The following is a 13,002-nucleotide window of genomic DNA, read 5'->3' as shown; positions in this document are numbered from 1 at the left end:
CCAATACAGGGTCGCAGGTGGAGCCAGAGCCTATCCCAGAAAGAAGCAGGTGCAAGGCACGATATACCCTGGGAGGGATGTCAGTCCGTTGCAGGGCAGACACAAAGACAGACAGACACACACACACAGGGCAGTTTTCCCAGAAGCCATTGAACCTGCCAGTATGTCTTTGCACTGTGGGAGGGAACCAACATGAACAGGGGGAGAACATACAAACTCCACATTGAAAGCAATGCCAGATAATTACAAAATAATTTTTCAGTTCTCTACATTGAGTATAGCTTTAGAGCTAGAAGAAAGTTGCAGTAAGGTTAGGAATTTAGAAGTAAAGGATTGTGACTCATGAACATGGGCAAACTTTGATAAGATTTAAATGATGTTCTAATGCAGCAGTAAATAACATTTATCTCTGGATCTAACAACTCAAAATGTGCTGGTGACTCACAAAAAAAGTCTGGTATTCTGTAGTTCTAGAACACAAATTGAGAAGCATACCCATTATGAAAATATTCCAATAATTAATTATATTTTAATAATTCTGTTTTACCAAATTTCATATTCACACTTCAGCAGACTATACCATTCACCAATGCATTTCATGTGAAGGAGCACTTATAATGTTAAAGTGGTTTGGATTTGGACTGGTTTTCGGCCTTAGTTTTTTATTTGAAGTATTATCATCTTAAAATAAAGCTGTTCTAGCTGAATGCAGCATGTTCTTTTATACCATGGCTATTATAAGATGAACATATATTTTTTAGTATAAGTATTCTTCAGGTGATGTTTCTTTGAAACAAAAAAGGCACTATGAAGTGAACTTCATACTACATAAATTACATTCAGTTTTATAATGAGTTAACATTCAATTTTGACATTCCACGGCATAAATAATATGATTGAGCTATGGCATAAAATATTCCATTTACAATAATCGTTTGTACTTTGTTGGCTGGGTGTTAAGTGGCAGACTCCTGCTTCTTTCTTACCTAATCTTTAAATGCAGAAGCTGTTCAAAGGAAAAAAAAAGGTTTTGTGATAAAAGTGCTACTTTTCTTAGGGTTCTTGAGCATCACCGTTAATGAGGCAGGAAAAAAGAAGCAAGCTTCTTTGTTTCTGTAGACATGAAAGATCTTATAGTTTTCACACGGTAAATTGCTGATGTAAATTTTTTTGCAGATTTGAAACAAATAGTGATGTGAAGTTAAAGGTCAAAAGCTTTAAAGTAAACACTGTGAGAAGGCTTGCATTTCACACCCTGTTTATTTAATGCATTCATTAAATTAAAACACATTTCTCAATATTGGGAATACCTACGGCTAATCTTGTAGATAAGATAAGCCATTTTTAGACAAGCAATGTTACCATACATACTTTACGTCCTCTGTTATTCAGTAACAATAGTAGCATGTACTGTATATATTTTGTGAGATCTGTAATAATTAAGATGTTTGTCTATTTCATAACATTTCCAAAGTTAATATGAAGAAGTGGCCACATTTAATCCATGACTGAATGGCTGCATCAACCTGGATGACACACTAAAGATTTTCAGCCACAGTCCACAGCAGGTCAGATGGAGAAGGAAATTACTTAAGTTGAGTTAAGGCAGAATTTAGGGAAGCCAAACTGTGCAAACCCAGAGTGGAATTTAGCCAGAACATCAGGGTTAACATCTCTGTTCTTTTAAACAGTGCTGGGGGAAGATCCATTAAATATGATATTAATTTTAATACAGTTTTATTTAGAAGCAATCTTCAAAAATGGAATTACTGCACAAAATAACACAGAAATATAGAAGCAGAAATAAAAAGAAAGAGAATAAGTGCATATTGAATTGACTAAGTGAAAGCAATAGAACTAAATCTACATTAAAATGCTAAAGCAAAAAAAAATAGGCCTTTAAGTGGCTTTTAAAAATGACCACAGGATGTGGGCAATGCGTTACACTGTTGTGGTGCTGGACAAGAGAGGGCTCTGTTGCCATGGCGCCTGGTCTTTAGTGGAATTAAAATGCCTGTTAGCAAAACTCACACTGGAGTGTTGGATTATACTCGTGTAGAAAGTCTTGTAACCTGGAACGCTAGTGCCTTAACTGAAGGACCCTACTAAATTCATGGTTATTTTTGTGAATTTCACAGTCATAACAAAATGCCTTTTATGGTTTGTCATTTAAATTTTAAATTTCATGGTGTTGTTAGAAGACATGAATATTTATTTAAAAGAAAACAATATTTACAAGCCAAAACTTCACAAAATCACTGCCTCTTATACTTGTGTTCTTACAGTATATTCCTGATTCAAGTTAGTTAACAAAATTGTTAAACATCATTTGTCAGGTGTTTGCACAGTCTTGAATTTAATCTTTAATCTTTTTAAATGTAATATTCTGGAATCTGGATTATTGCTATTGATTAGGAAGATCAGTGGTTCTAGTACAGATCCCTGCAATGCTCCACTAATTATATCCCCCCAAACTGAGTATTCACCCCTTATCTGTGAATCTGTTTTCTATTCAAGAACCAATTCTCAACACTCCCAACATGCCTGCTTCCTGAATTTCGAGAAATATGCGTTTATTCGGGTTTTTTTTTATCAAAAGCCTTCTGAAAATCTAAATATGCCATGTTATTTGCCCTGTCCGTATACATTACTGTTGTTGCTTGTTCAAGGAATTCTAACCAGTGGCTTAGGAAGTCAGTTTACAATTTTTCTAGAATATGTTTTCCATGTAAGAAAGGTACACTATCAGTAACTTGTGTTAGGGTGTGATTGACCTACACTAAGTGATGGTGATCACAAAGACTAGTTGAATTCACCACCTTCAATTTAAGGAAGATCATATTCTCTTTACTATTAGGTAAAGGGACTGTCAGTCTTGTGGTCTTAAATGCCCACTTCTAATGCGTGAAGATTGGAAATACCCACACCACATGTACTGACTACTGACTAAGTCTGCACGGCCACACTTATGTGCTGAGAAGTTGGCATGCTGAGTAGAGCTGTAATAAACCAAATTAGCCAGGAAACCAGTAGCTAAGCTGTTAGGAGAATCCATGTGTATGCTGGCATCGCCAAGAAGTAAGATGCTTTAAAGGCTAGACAAAGCACAGTGAGTAGCTATAAAAACTCTTCCTTCAGTTCACTCAACTGTGTGATTCAGTAACAGGAATGCTGCGGCACCATACCAGGATGCCATTCAAGGAGAAACATTTCCTCAGTCCCTCAGTTCACTCACTTATAATGCAGGATATGTGCTAATGCCAATGAACCACTTAGCTCAAAGAGTCAAGCACAAAATGGGGACAGATAAACGAAGTGATTGAAGTGTTTGAGCTTTCTAGCCATGTACTGTAGCTAATATTAATCTAATGTAGATGTAAGGTAACATTAATTAATCTATTGTAGGTAAATATTAATCTGTTCCTAATGGGAAGTATTTGATTCACACAGCGGTATAGCTAATTATTAGCTCCTGTAAAAGAGGTCTAGAGAGAAGACTTGTAAAAGCAAGTCTAAAAGCTGTATTGAGTACAGTGGACATTGGAGACAATTTCTAAACTTCCAGATGAGGAATTTATAATGTGCAAACAGTGGCATCAATACATATTTGCACACATTTAGGCTAATTTTGCAAATTGTGGAGTAGTTTTCCCAAAGTAGAGGCATTTAGAATACCAATGATAATACATTTTAAAAATGTTTGTAGGAGAATTGAATAACAGTATTGTTTGGTTTTCATGTACTCTGAATTTTGGTTTTGAGGCCAATTGTTGTGGAATAAATTCCTTTCAATGTTTTTTTTTTATTCTGGTTGCCTTTTTTAATCGGTGGAATGAGTGGGTGATACCCGGCAATGTGAAATGTGCACAATAAACCCATTTCAGGGTCCGACCTCTACATGATTTTTTTTGGTCTTCCTGAGGTTTGAAAAAATGACAAATTGGGATCCTTGTTTTTCTCCAGAGAAAAGAGCTGAGCAAAAATGAGAGCTATTTGCTAAAAATACCCTGCTCCAGGACATAAAATTCGGGATAGAAAATGTTCACGGAAGTGCACCCCCATTAGAGAACTTAGAACATTCCTTATTACATGGAGAGTTCCGGAACACTGCAAACCCAGCAACAACATGGTTCCAAAAGGCCGGAGTTGTTCTCTGGAGTTCCTTTGGCTTATATTTTGGAGGAGCCAGCTACAGTACATGTGACACGAGCTGGATTTCTAGTATCCTGAAATCAAGAAAATACACATCTCCTTCATACTAGTTCAAGTTTTCTTTTGTCTTAAATTTAAATTTAAATCTGAGGCCTGCATTTTGTCAGAGTGGCCAACTATGAGGTAAAAAAACTACTGGCTTTTCACGGATTCATATTTTTAAAACCGTATGAGACTGTTTTCCCTCAACCCTACTCTGTCATAAATCCTAGCATGTCTGTTAACACCCCATGAGTAAATTGGAGTCTACTTCGCTTTGTTCATGGCAACATATTAATGGATTTGTTTCTAGATCTTTGATCTAGAACCATCAGGTGTGCATTGTCTTTCACTGCACCATCTTTACTGCTGTTTCTGAAAGTTTATTATTTCAAATGCTCCTGAATAATATAGTTTTACAAAGTTCTGAAATTTCAATTTGTAAGAAAATTTAATTATACTTGAATGAACTTTTTAGCCTTTCCAAATACTGTTCATTATCTTTTACAGTAGGAGCCATGTTGACGAACATTTAGTGTTTTATGTGCCAATTAAATTCCTTCCTCGTGCAAGCTTTTGATTTAGTATCCAAACCCTTTATTTTCATTTAACCCTTTGCTAAGATCTTTATTCTATTTGCAGAAAAATATTTTAGTCATCAAGACTTCTGTCTTGAGCAAGGTATTCTAATATAGCACCTGCAGGTATTTCTGTTTTAAGATAAGTTGACAGTGTGAAATAAAGCAGATCAAGTATTTTTTTTTAAAAACCTTTTGCACTCAACTTTTTACAACCACAGTATCTAGGACTCAAAGACACTGGATTATTTAAAAATGAAAAGCAGAACATCAAACATCCTGTTTTTTTTTTTAATTGGCAAGTCCTGACTGTTATGTCCTTGCCCTACACTCATGTAACTCAATTGTATTTTTCAGAGAACTAAATGTGTTACTTATTCCTTATTTCCGTATGCAGGCTTGTTCACTGCTCAAGGGTATTATTTGATGTCTGTGCTGGCTTTATCTTGAAATAATTCATGCCTGAAGTGCATTGTGGTTTTTCAAGTAGTAATACAATTATTACATAACCTTAAAATCACCTAAGTCATGAATTCTGTTATGGGGTGTTCTGTCGAGCACATTTGATGTACTGTATGTACTTTTAAATTAAGTAAGAATTTTTGAAAACAGAATTGTTCCAAAATGTAATTGCTTCACCCCTTTTGAGTGCTATCAAAATGTACAAAATGTTTGCATGTACATGAATATATATAAAAATAAAAAAAGAAGCAAGGACTCCTTTGTCCTTAACCTTGCACCTACAGTGCCATTGTATCTGAAAAAACATAATCGGTGTCATTCAATTCTGAATGGCTTATGCTTTTTTCTTTTTGTTTATTTTACTTTTTAGCAAAAGTACTTGGGCCAAAGTATGCACATATCACACTTCTAATGATCTCTAAATAAGTGTTTGGCCCTCATAAATCATTGCTCCAAATCTTGTTGACACAAATCATAGACAAATAGCCCATAATTAACTTCACCTGTTGGGAGGAATGTAGATCAACCAAAAAGTGCTAAACATAATAACCTTGGTGGTTATAAAGATAGTCCCATTTTGTTTGCATTCATGTAACCAAACACTTTTTGTATTTGGTGTATCTTACTCTATGAAGGTAATGGACTAACAGCTATTGGCTAGCTATATACAGTTAACTCAGACATAATTGCGTTTTGCAGTCTGGTACTATGACTTCAGTTCATTTGGTAATGTCAGCTCAAAAGATATCAGTCTATGCTTTGTCAGTCTTTGTAATATCCTACTACCCTGCCTAGCATTGTGGGTTTTCCATGACAGTGCTTTGTATTTTACTTTATTACATTGGGAATATTTATTTTATTAACTTGTCTGCTTCATCAACTACAAACACTGTAAATGAAAGGACTGTTGTTGGGCTGTTCACAACAAACACAAGGGTTTTGATGTTCCTGAAGACAGAGAACAGACTATGCATGTACACGTCAGGAGTGTTTTCCCAGTTTCCTTGTATTGTTGATGCTTTGGAGTTTTTGGTTAAAAGTGGAGTGTAAACTCAAGAACGGTTTCAACCATTCATATTTTTTATGGCATTTTAAGAAACCGGGATGAATCAATAAAAATTCATTTGAATTAGGAGAAGACACTAACCATGAGCTAAAAACAATGAGAATAAATCCATGTTGGCTCTGGATTTTCCTGTGGTAACACAAAGTGTACCTGCTGCCACAGTTAATTAAGGTTACCTCACAGTAGGCTGGATGTCCACACTTTGCCAAATAGCAACTTCGGAGACTGGTCTGGTGGAATGAAATGACAATAACATTCTGGTTCCCTTATCATAATTTTAAAAATGCATAACTGCATTGTAGGGTTCCTTACTCACTTAGAAGTGTCTATTTACACTACAATTGTGTTACATCTGCAGCTGCTTCTTTAATATACTGCATGCTTTGGAAGTCCAGATGTGATTTCAGTGTGAAAATCATACTTTATCTTGATAATATAGATACATCTGTTTCACCCCTTCCGTGTTTCTCAGTGATTTCTGAATTTAACAGTAGGCGTGGATCTGAACGTTTCTTGAACGTGTGTACGTGACAGTTTCACTTGGTCCCCAAATGCATGAGGGTTTCATTCTAAACACAAGTTGAAGGATCAAAAAGAACTCTTACCCGTATTTATTTTTCTTTCAGTTCCTAGTCAATTTTCTTGTAAATAAACAGACTGGAGTACTTTATCTAAGTGGGTAAAGTACTTCATTTTTGTTTGTTTTAACTTAGGAAGAGAGTGCCAAAGCTGTGTAATAGTTTAATTTGCTGTCAGTACATTAAAGTCAAAGTTCCCAACCTTAAAATATAGTATTACTTTTTTCCAAGCTATAAATATTTCTTCGTGAAGAAAGGATTACAATATAATATTTCGTACATGTACCTGACACTAAAGGATGTCTTGCATGGATACTGTAGGTAGCACAGTAAGATGCTCTAATAACCCTACTATTATTGCTTAAATATGTTTCTAGTTCATTTATTTATCAAGATTGTAGAATATTCAGGGTGGTCTTAAATGTTTTTTTAATAAATCAGAAACAGGTTTTATGGTATTGAAAGTGGAAGATGAACAAATCTTTAGTTAAGCATACATTCCTGTGTGCCAGCTATACAAACTCCTGTTTATATATATTTCATTTTGTAGCTGTGGGGGTTTTGACATTGAACACATTGATAGCTGAGATTCCTGCTGAGATAATGTTTTCATTATATGAGTGTCTCTCATCAGGGTGTGACTAACAGTAAAATTGAGTGATGTCATAATGTGGTCAGACCAGGAGGTTTCTGTCTGGGTTCTTTGGAGTTTATTCTTAATTGTGGTGTTAGTTTACCCCAGGCATCAATAAACAGCTCTTTGTCATCTTTCAACAGAACAACTTGTGTCATCCACACTACCCTGCTATTTCATTTGTTTTTTGTGTGAACATTCAGTATTTATTGTATGGATTCTGCATGTTTCTCTTAGTGTCTTTTTGTGCAGTTTCCACAAAAACAATAAAACTTGAGTGTAACTCAAAAATAATATATACAATACATGTGATGTTCAGGTCTGTAAAAGTTAGAGAATTCTTATTAAATTACTTCACGATTTAGCGTATTAAGTATGAATTATTCACAATAAATTATAGTATTATTGCTAAAGATGGTAAGGAGAAATCTAGCCATAATCAAAATCTTAGAATCAGACAGTTTGTGTCCAGGCTTGTGTAACAAAATGAAAATGATCTAACTAGTCCCTTAAGTTAATGTTAAACTGTTAAATTTTCCCAAGGAACTAGTTTCTTTTCCCAACAAATCAAAAATATTAATTTACGTTTTAAATGTATATTATAATGTTGAACTATTTTTGCCTCATTTATAATATCGATTTGGAAATTGTGAACATATTTATATTAACTATAAGCTTTATCCAAGTACAATATTTGAAATAAATAGAAACAAACATTAAACAATATCTTTCTTTGTTTTCTGATAAATGTATTCTATCATTTACAGTCTATAGCTTTATTTTCAAAAAATATTTTTAGAATAAAAACCATTAGATATCTGAATTCATTGAACACAACAGAAAAGAAGCCTCATGAAAGTTAAATTTCAATGTCAAAAGGAAATTCAAAAGTAGTCATTTGTATAAAGAAAGAAAAAAATGTTTAGACTTTATAGTTTTATTTAAAAATACTACTTATACTACTTATTGGCCTGGCATTATTCTGCTAATTTTGCTCTGTCCTAAAACCTGCAAAGGAACAATGGCTGATCTGTAGTTTGTACTTACTTAACAGTTTTTACATAGTTCCAAAGGTTTCCAGTAGAGGTCAGGATGAAGCAGAGATAGGATTGTTGTAAAAAGAAAGTGGTTGATCTTTTTTTTGGCTCTACATTGTTTTTTTATGAATGGTTATAAGTTGTGCTTTCTTTTCCAAACTGTCAGCCTATGATATTTCAAAGGAATTCATTGAATCCCTCTTAATTAGCAAACAGAATTACCTCGACAGCTAACACCAGCTGTCTTTCAGCATTCTGGTCTATGTAACTACTTCTTCTACAACTGTAAATTTGTCACGTAACGTGCATATCACCATTGCAATTGAAGGGATGGGTTGTGAAGATTAGTCAGATACAATGTTATATGTTTACTTGGTTGCATTAGGTGTCAGTACATTGACTTATTCTATTTCAGTCTGTTACAGTACAATTTTTTGTTTACAGATATTTGTGCATTGCGCAAACCCTATTCCATGAAATTAGTTTTCAGAAAAGCTTTCTGTTAGTTAGATTTCTGCTAGCTAAGCTTGCAAAAGACTGGACAATATCAGTGGCAGCTCTTGGCCTTGCTATTGGCAGTGAAGCTGTGCAGTTTCCACTCCAGATGTGCCTCAGTGCAGAGAGTGAACAGCTTGGTCATAAAGAATATGGTTGTCTTCCTGTAACCCATGCTGTTTGAAAACTAACTACAGTGGCAAGAAACGTTGAAGAACCATGGCTGATAAGACAAAAATTATTCAGATTTTTTTTTTCTAAGACGTGTCTCTTATTTTCATTTATTGTTCTTCTGTGCCAGAAAATCCAAAATATTTTTTATTTTGTTTTACTTTGTTTCCTTTGGAGTGATGGCATTTGAAGAACTTGATTCAAACATTTCTTATTCCCAGTGTTTGTACAGTATGTGATTTTGGCTTGGTGATTCCATTTCTATATGACAGGCTCTTAGGTCAACATTTTACAGTGTCATCTTTTGTCATTTTGAATTTGTCTTATGTATTCCAAGTGTCACTTCATTCACGTGCATATACACCTGATTCTGCTGTCCTGATTATAAAAGCTGCTGTGACAATCTGACTTTATTCACAGTTCCCATATAGCTGAGTACATTTAAGAGCCTAGAATAAAAATGAGAGGCCTGTAAGATTTAGTCTAGTCTTGCTGGTATAGTAACTAAACTCATGCCAGTACATTGCATGGATGTGGACAGTTTGCATTTCAAAGTGCCTGATTAGGATAAGGGTTGCTTATTTGCTTAATTTCCAGGAAGCAAAGCAAATGTCAGAATTATTTATTGACATTGTGACTTCAAAGAAATCAATTATTTTTTATAGTTGAAATTAAGTTTTAATGTTTAACTTTGAGTTGATTTTTTATATGAAAGCGTCATGAAGCAGGTCTTTCATTTTCCACAAAGCTGTTTATTTCCTTCTAAATCTTTTGTAATTTCATTTTGTATTTTGTTACAAGCACAAGTATGAAAAGTGCATCAGACTTCTGCTAGTATTCAGGATGTAAACAGATGTTCCAGTAGAACACCACCTGTGTGCTCCATAAACTGAAATGTGTAGGAAAATAATCCAGAATACTTGCAAGGATACTTTGAACAAAGGATACAGAGGATACTTTGAAGCCACTGTCATACCCCAGATTTCATCCACTGTGCCAATGAAAAGCAGATTAAGAAATATCATAAAATAAGCAATCAACATTGATGTGTATGCATGATGAACATTTCTTGCATAATACCCCTTTAGTTCAGATCAAATGTCACATTGTCATGGGCACAGAAAACTGGTTACAGTCGACTGGAACAAAAGCAAAGGGCATATTGTTTAGAACTAATTTACCTGTGATCTTTTAACAGTGACTATTTTCAAAACTATTTTTTCCTATCAGCTGCTTTGATGTTCAGCACTTCCAAAGGTTAAAATCTTTAGGAAACCTATATATAGTATATCATATATTCAGGCAGGGGTTAAAATTGTTTGGTATCAATTTATTTTTCTGCTTTATGAGCATTGGTCTCTTGCACAAAACATCAGCAAAAAATGTAGTGTGGTATTTGAATGGTGTTTAGTTTTTATAAATATGTTTTGAGCTTAATACAAAGGAGCCCTTTCATCCTGCTTGCAACAAAGTAACTAAGGCAACAACAAGCTTTTTAAATTCTGAATTTAATCTTAAGACTCTATCACACTTTTGTTATGCTGACTCTGAAACCCAGATTTTTTAAACCCAGAGATATTGTAGTGAGACAAAGCAGGCCTCTGTCTTAAGTCCCACTGGATCACAAAGATAGATAGCTGCTGTTTGGTCTTTGACAGCTGTAATAGTAACTCTTTAAGCAAAACAGAACCTTTACTGGTTATTTTGTTTCTGTTGAGAAAAGTAATAGAATAAAGAATAAAACAGAAATAGCTCATATTGTGGCTCTCTCTTCACATGAAATATAAGGTTATACAATTCATATTTCTTGGAGTATTTTAGTTTTGATATATTTCAGATGCAGTTTTTGAGATTCCCTTTAGTTGCATGTTAAAGCTGTATGGGAGAGGAAAGTTTAATTAGTAAAAGAGTAAAAGTTAAGCTGTGTGGCATGGGAGCAATATCCTTGTACAATATTCTTGTTAAAAATAAATCAGATATGGATTTTGCTTCATTCAGTTATAGTAATACACTTCTTTATCTCTAGCACTTCTGAAAGATAGAAGCATTTTGGCCACAACAAATTATTAAACTTAAATATAATACTGTTACAGACATCTCACTCATCATTAGATACAGAACACTTTGGAGTCACATTGGCGTCATCTCAGCCTCATACCTTGGACAGAAGAGTCACAACTGGTGACAGTTATGGTTACCAAAGTGTTGTCATTGGCACATCAGTGTCTGTTGACAGGCACAGTAAAGGTTTTCTTCCTCAAGCTTCCCCATTCTTTGAACATACTGTGTAGAACAGCTGTGAGTTAGTATACACTGCATTATTTATATGGCTGTCTCTTTTAAACAAAGAGACCCACGTGTGTACTCGTTTATCAAGTTGGAGTGAAGTACATAGCAGTGTCCTTTATTCACACAAAATTTGAACCCACCAGTTTTACTTATGAGTCTATCATCCATTTTCTTTTAAACTCCAAAATAAAGTCTATTCTAAACTCAAGACTTGTTTGGAGAGTGACTGTCACCACGTCTCTAGCCCATACCTCTCCAAGCACTCTCAGGTTAAGCATTCTTTATCTGCTTACAAAACAGAAACAAACAATTGTCCTAACTCTGTCAGGATGCCTCAGCTTCTTGGTTTTAAATCATCACCTGACCAATCACTCTTCAACATCTGGCCAGGTGACTGAGGACAGTAGGACATTACCCTCAGCTTTGTGGGAAAATGAAGTTCAGGCCAGAGTTTGGCACCTTGTCAGCCACCTGCTGTCCTCACTCAGTGCATATTTATTAGCCATTGTGGCTTATTTATTTAACACAATTTGTACACAAGTATCCATTGTTGCTGCATTATACATAAATGCATAAGTATTTGTCTTCAGTCTACAACTTATTCTGTCTTTGCCAGGATTATTTTTCCGCTGAATTGTTCTTTATGCCTTAGAGTAGTCTAACCAATTGAGTCTGAATAGGGTGAATCATTTGTGCTAGATACTCATTTTTATGTGGTTTATGGAAGTATTTTGTCTTTATTTACACATAATAGCTTACTAATTGGCTAAATGTTATTCTTTTACATAGTTTACATTGATTCATAACTTTTATCATTAAGTAAAAATATTCTGTAGTGGTTCTCTTGGTACCATAGTGGTTTAAATTGTAAATCCAAGGACCTGTAACCACAAACCACAGCTTTTCTGGACTCTTGTTGAGATCTTGTTGAGATACTGTAGGCTGTCTAGCAGAAGCCTGTTTCTCTCTGGTCTCTGAATGCTGAATGTTTTGGGTCTTTTCAAAGTACTTGTGTCTGAGAGCCGTCAACGATTGCGTCTCTCTCTCCTCCGGCCCCTGCAGGGTTCTCTTCTCACCGAGCGGGACTACGAGAGCGTGGTGCTGATGCGGATGCGCCAGGCGGCGGAGAGACAGCGGCTTATTGAGCAGATGCAGAGGGAGGACGAAGAGGAAGCAGCACGCCCCTAGCCCGCAGGACTCTCTGCCTCTAGTTCAATAAAGCTCTTCTTTTTTTAAAAGCACAGAACTGTATGGATCAAGTGATTTCATACTTTGTTGGCATACTGATAAATAAATGTGTAAAAACAAGTCGTAGGAACCTGTTTTTTGCACACTCTATGATCCAGTATGTTACCTTAACGCAGCAAAGATTATGGCTGTTTATACAGTATGTCTTTAGAATTTGGAATTGCCCATCATTTATCAGTGCTTGCTCCTACTTCTCTGCACCGGCATGACAAGAATGATATCTGGGAGCACTGTTCTGACATGCCCACTGTTG

The 13,002-nt window shown here is 35.1% G+C and overlaps 1 protein-coding gene across 2 annotated transcripts in view; it reads left to right on the top strand.

Annotated features, from left to right (window-relative positions):
• dnajc17 (DnaJ (Hsp40) homolog, subfamily C, member 17) overlaps positions 1-12,809 on the top strand; it is an 83,877-nt gene extending 71,068 nt beyond the window's left edge. For both annotated transcript variants that reach the window (XM_015350876.2, XM_006632529.3), the window contains one exon: positions 12,564-12,809. In XM_015350876.2, the coding sequence (XP_015206362.1) occupies positions 12,564-12,689 (126 nt within the window). In that variant the 3' untranslated portion in view covers positions 12,690-12,809. The remainder of the gene's footprint in view (positions 1-12,563) is intronic.
• Positions 12,810-13,002: the final 193 nt, after the last annotated feature.

This window comes from Lepisosteus oculatus, chromosome 8, assembly GCF_040954835.1.
Source record: "Lepisosteus oculatus isolate fLepOcu1 chromosome 8, fLepOcu1.hap2, whole genome shotgun sequence".
Taxonomy (NCBI): Eukaryota; Metazoa; Chordata; class Actinopteri; order Semionotiformes; family Lepisosteidae; genus Lepisosteus; species Lepisosteus oculatus.
Note: the sequence above shows the minus strand (reverse complement) of the source record. Positions and strands in the feature narration are given on the sequence as shown.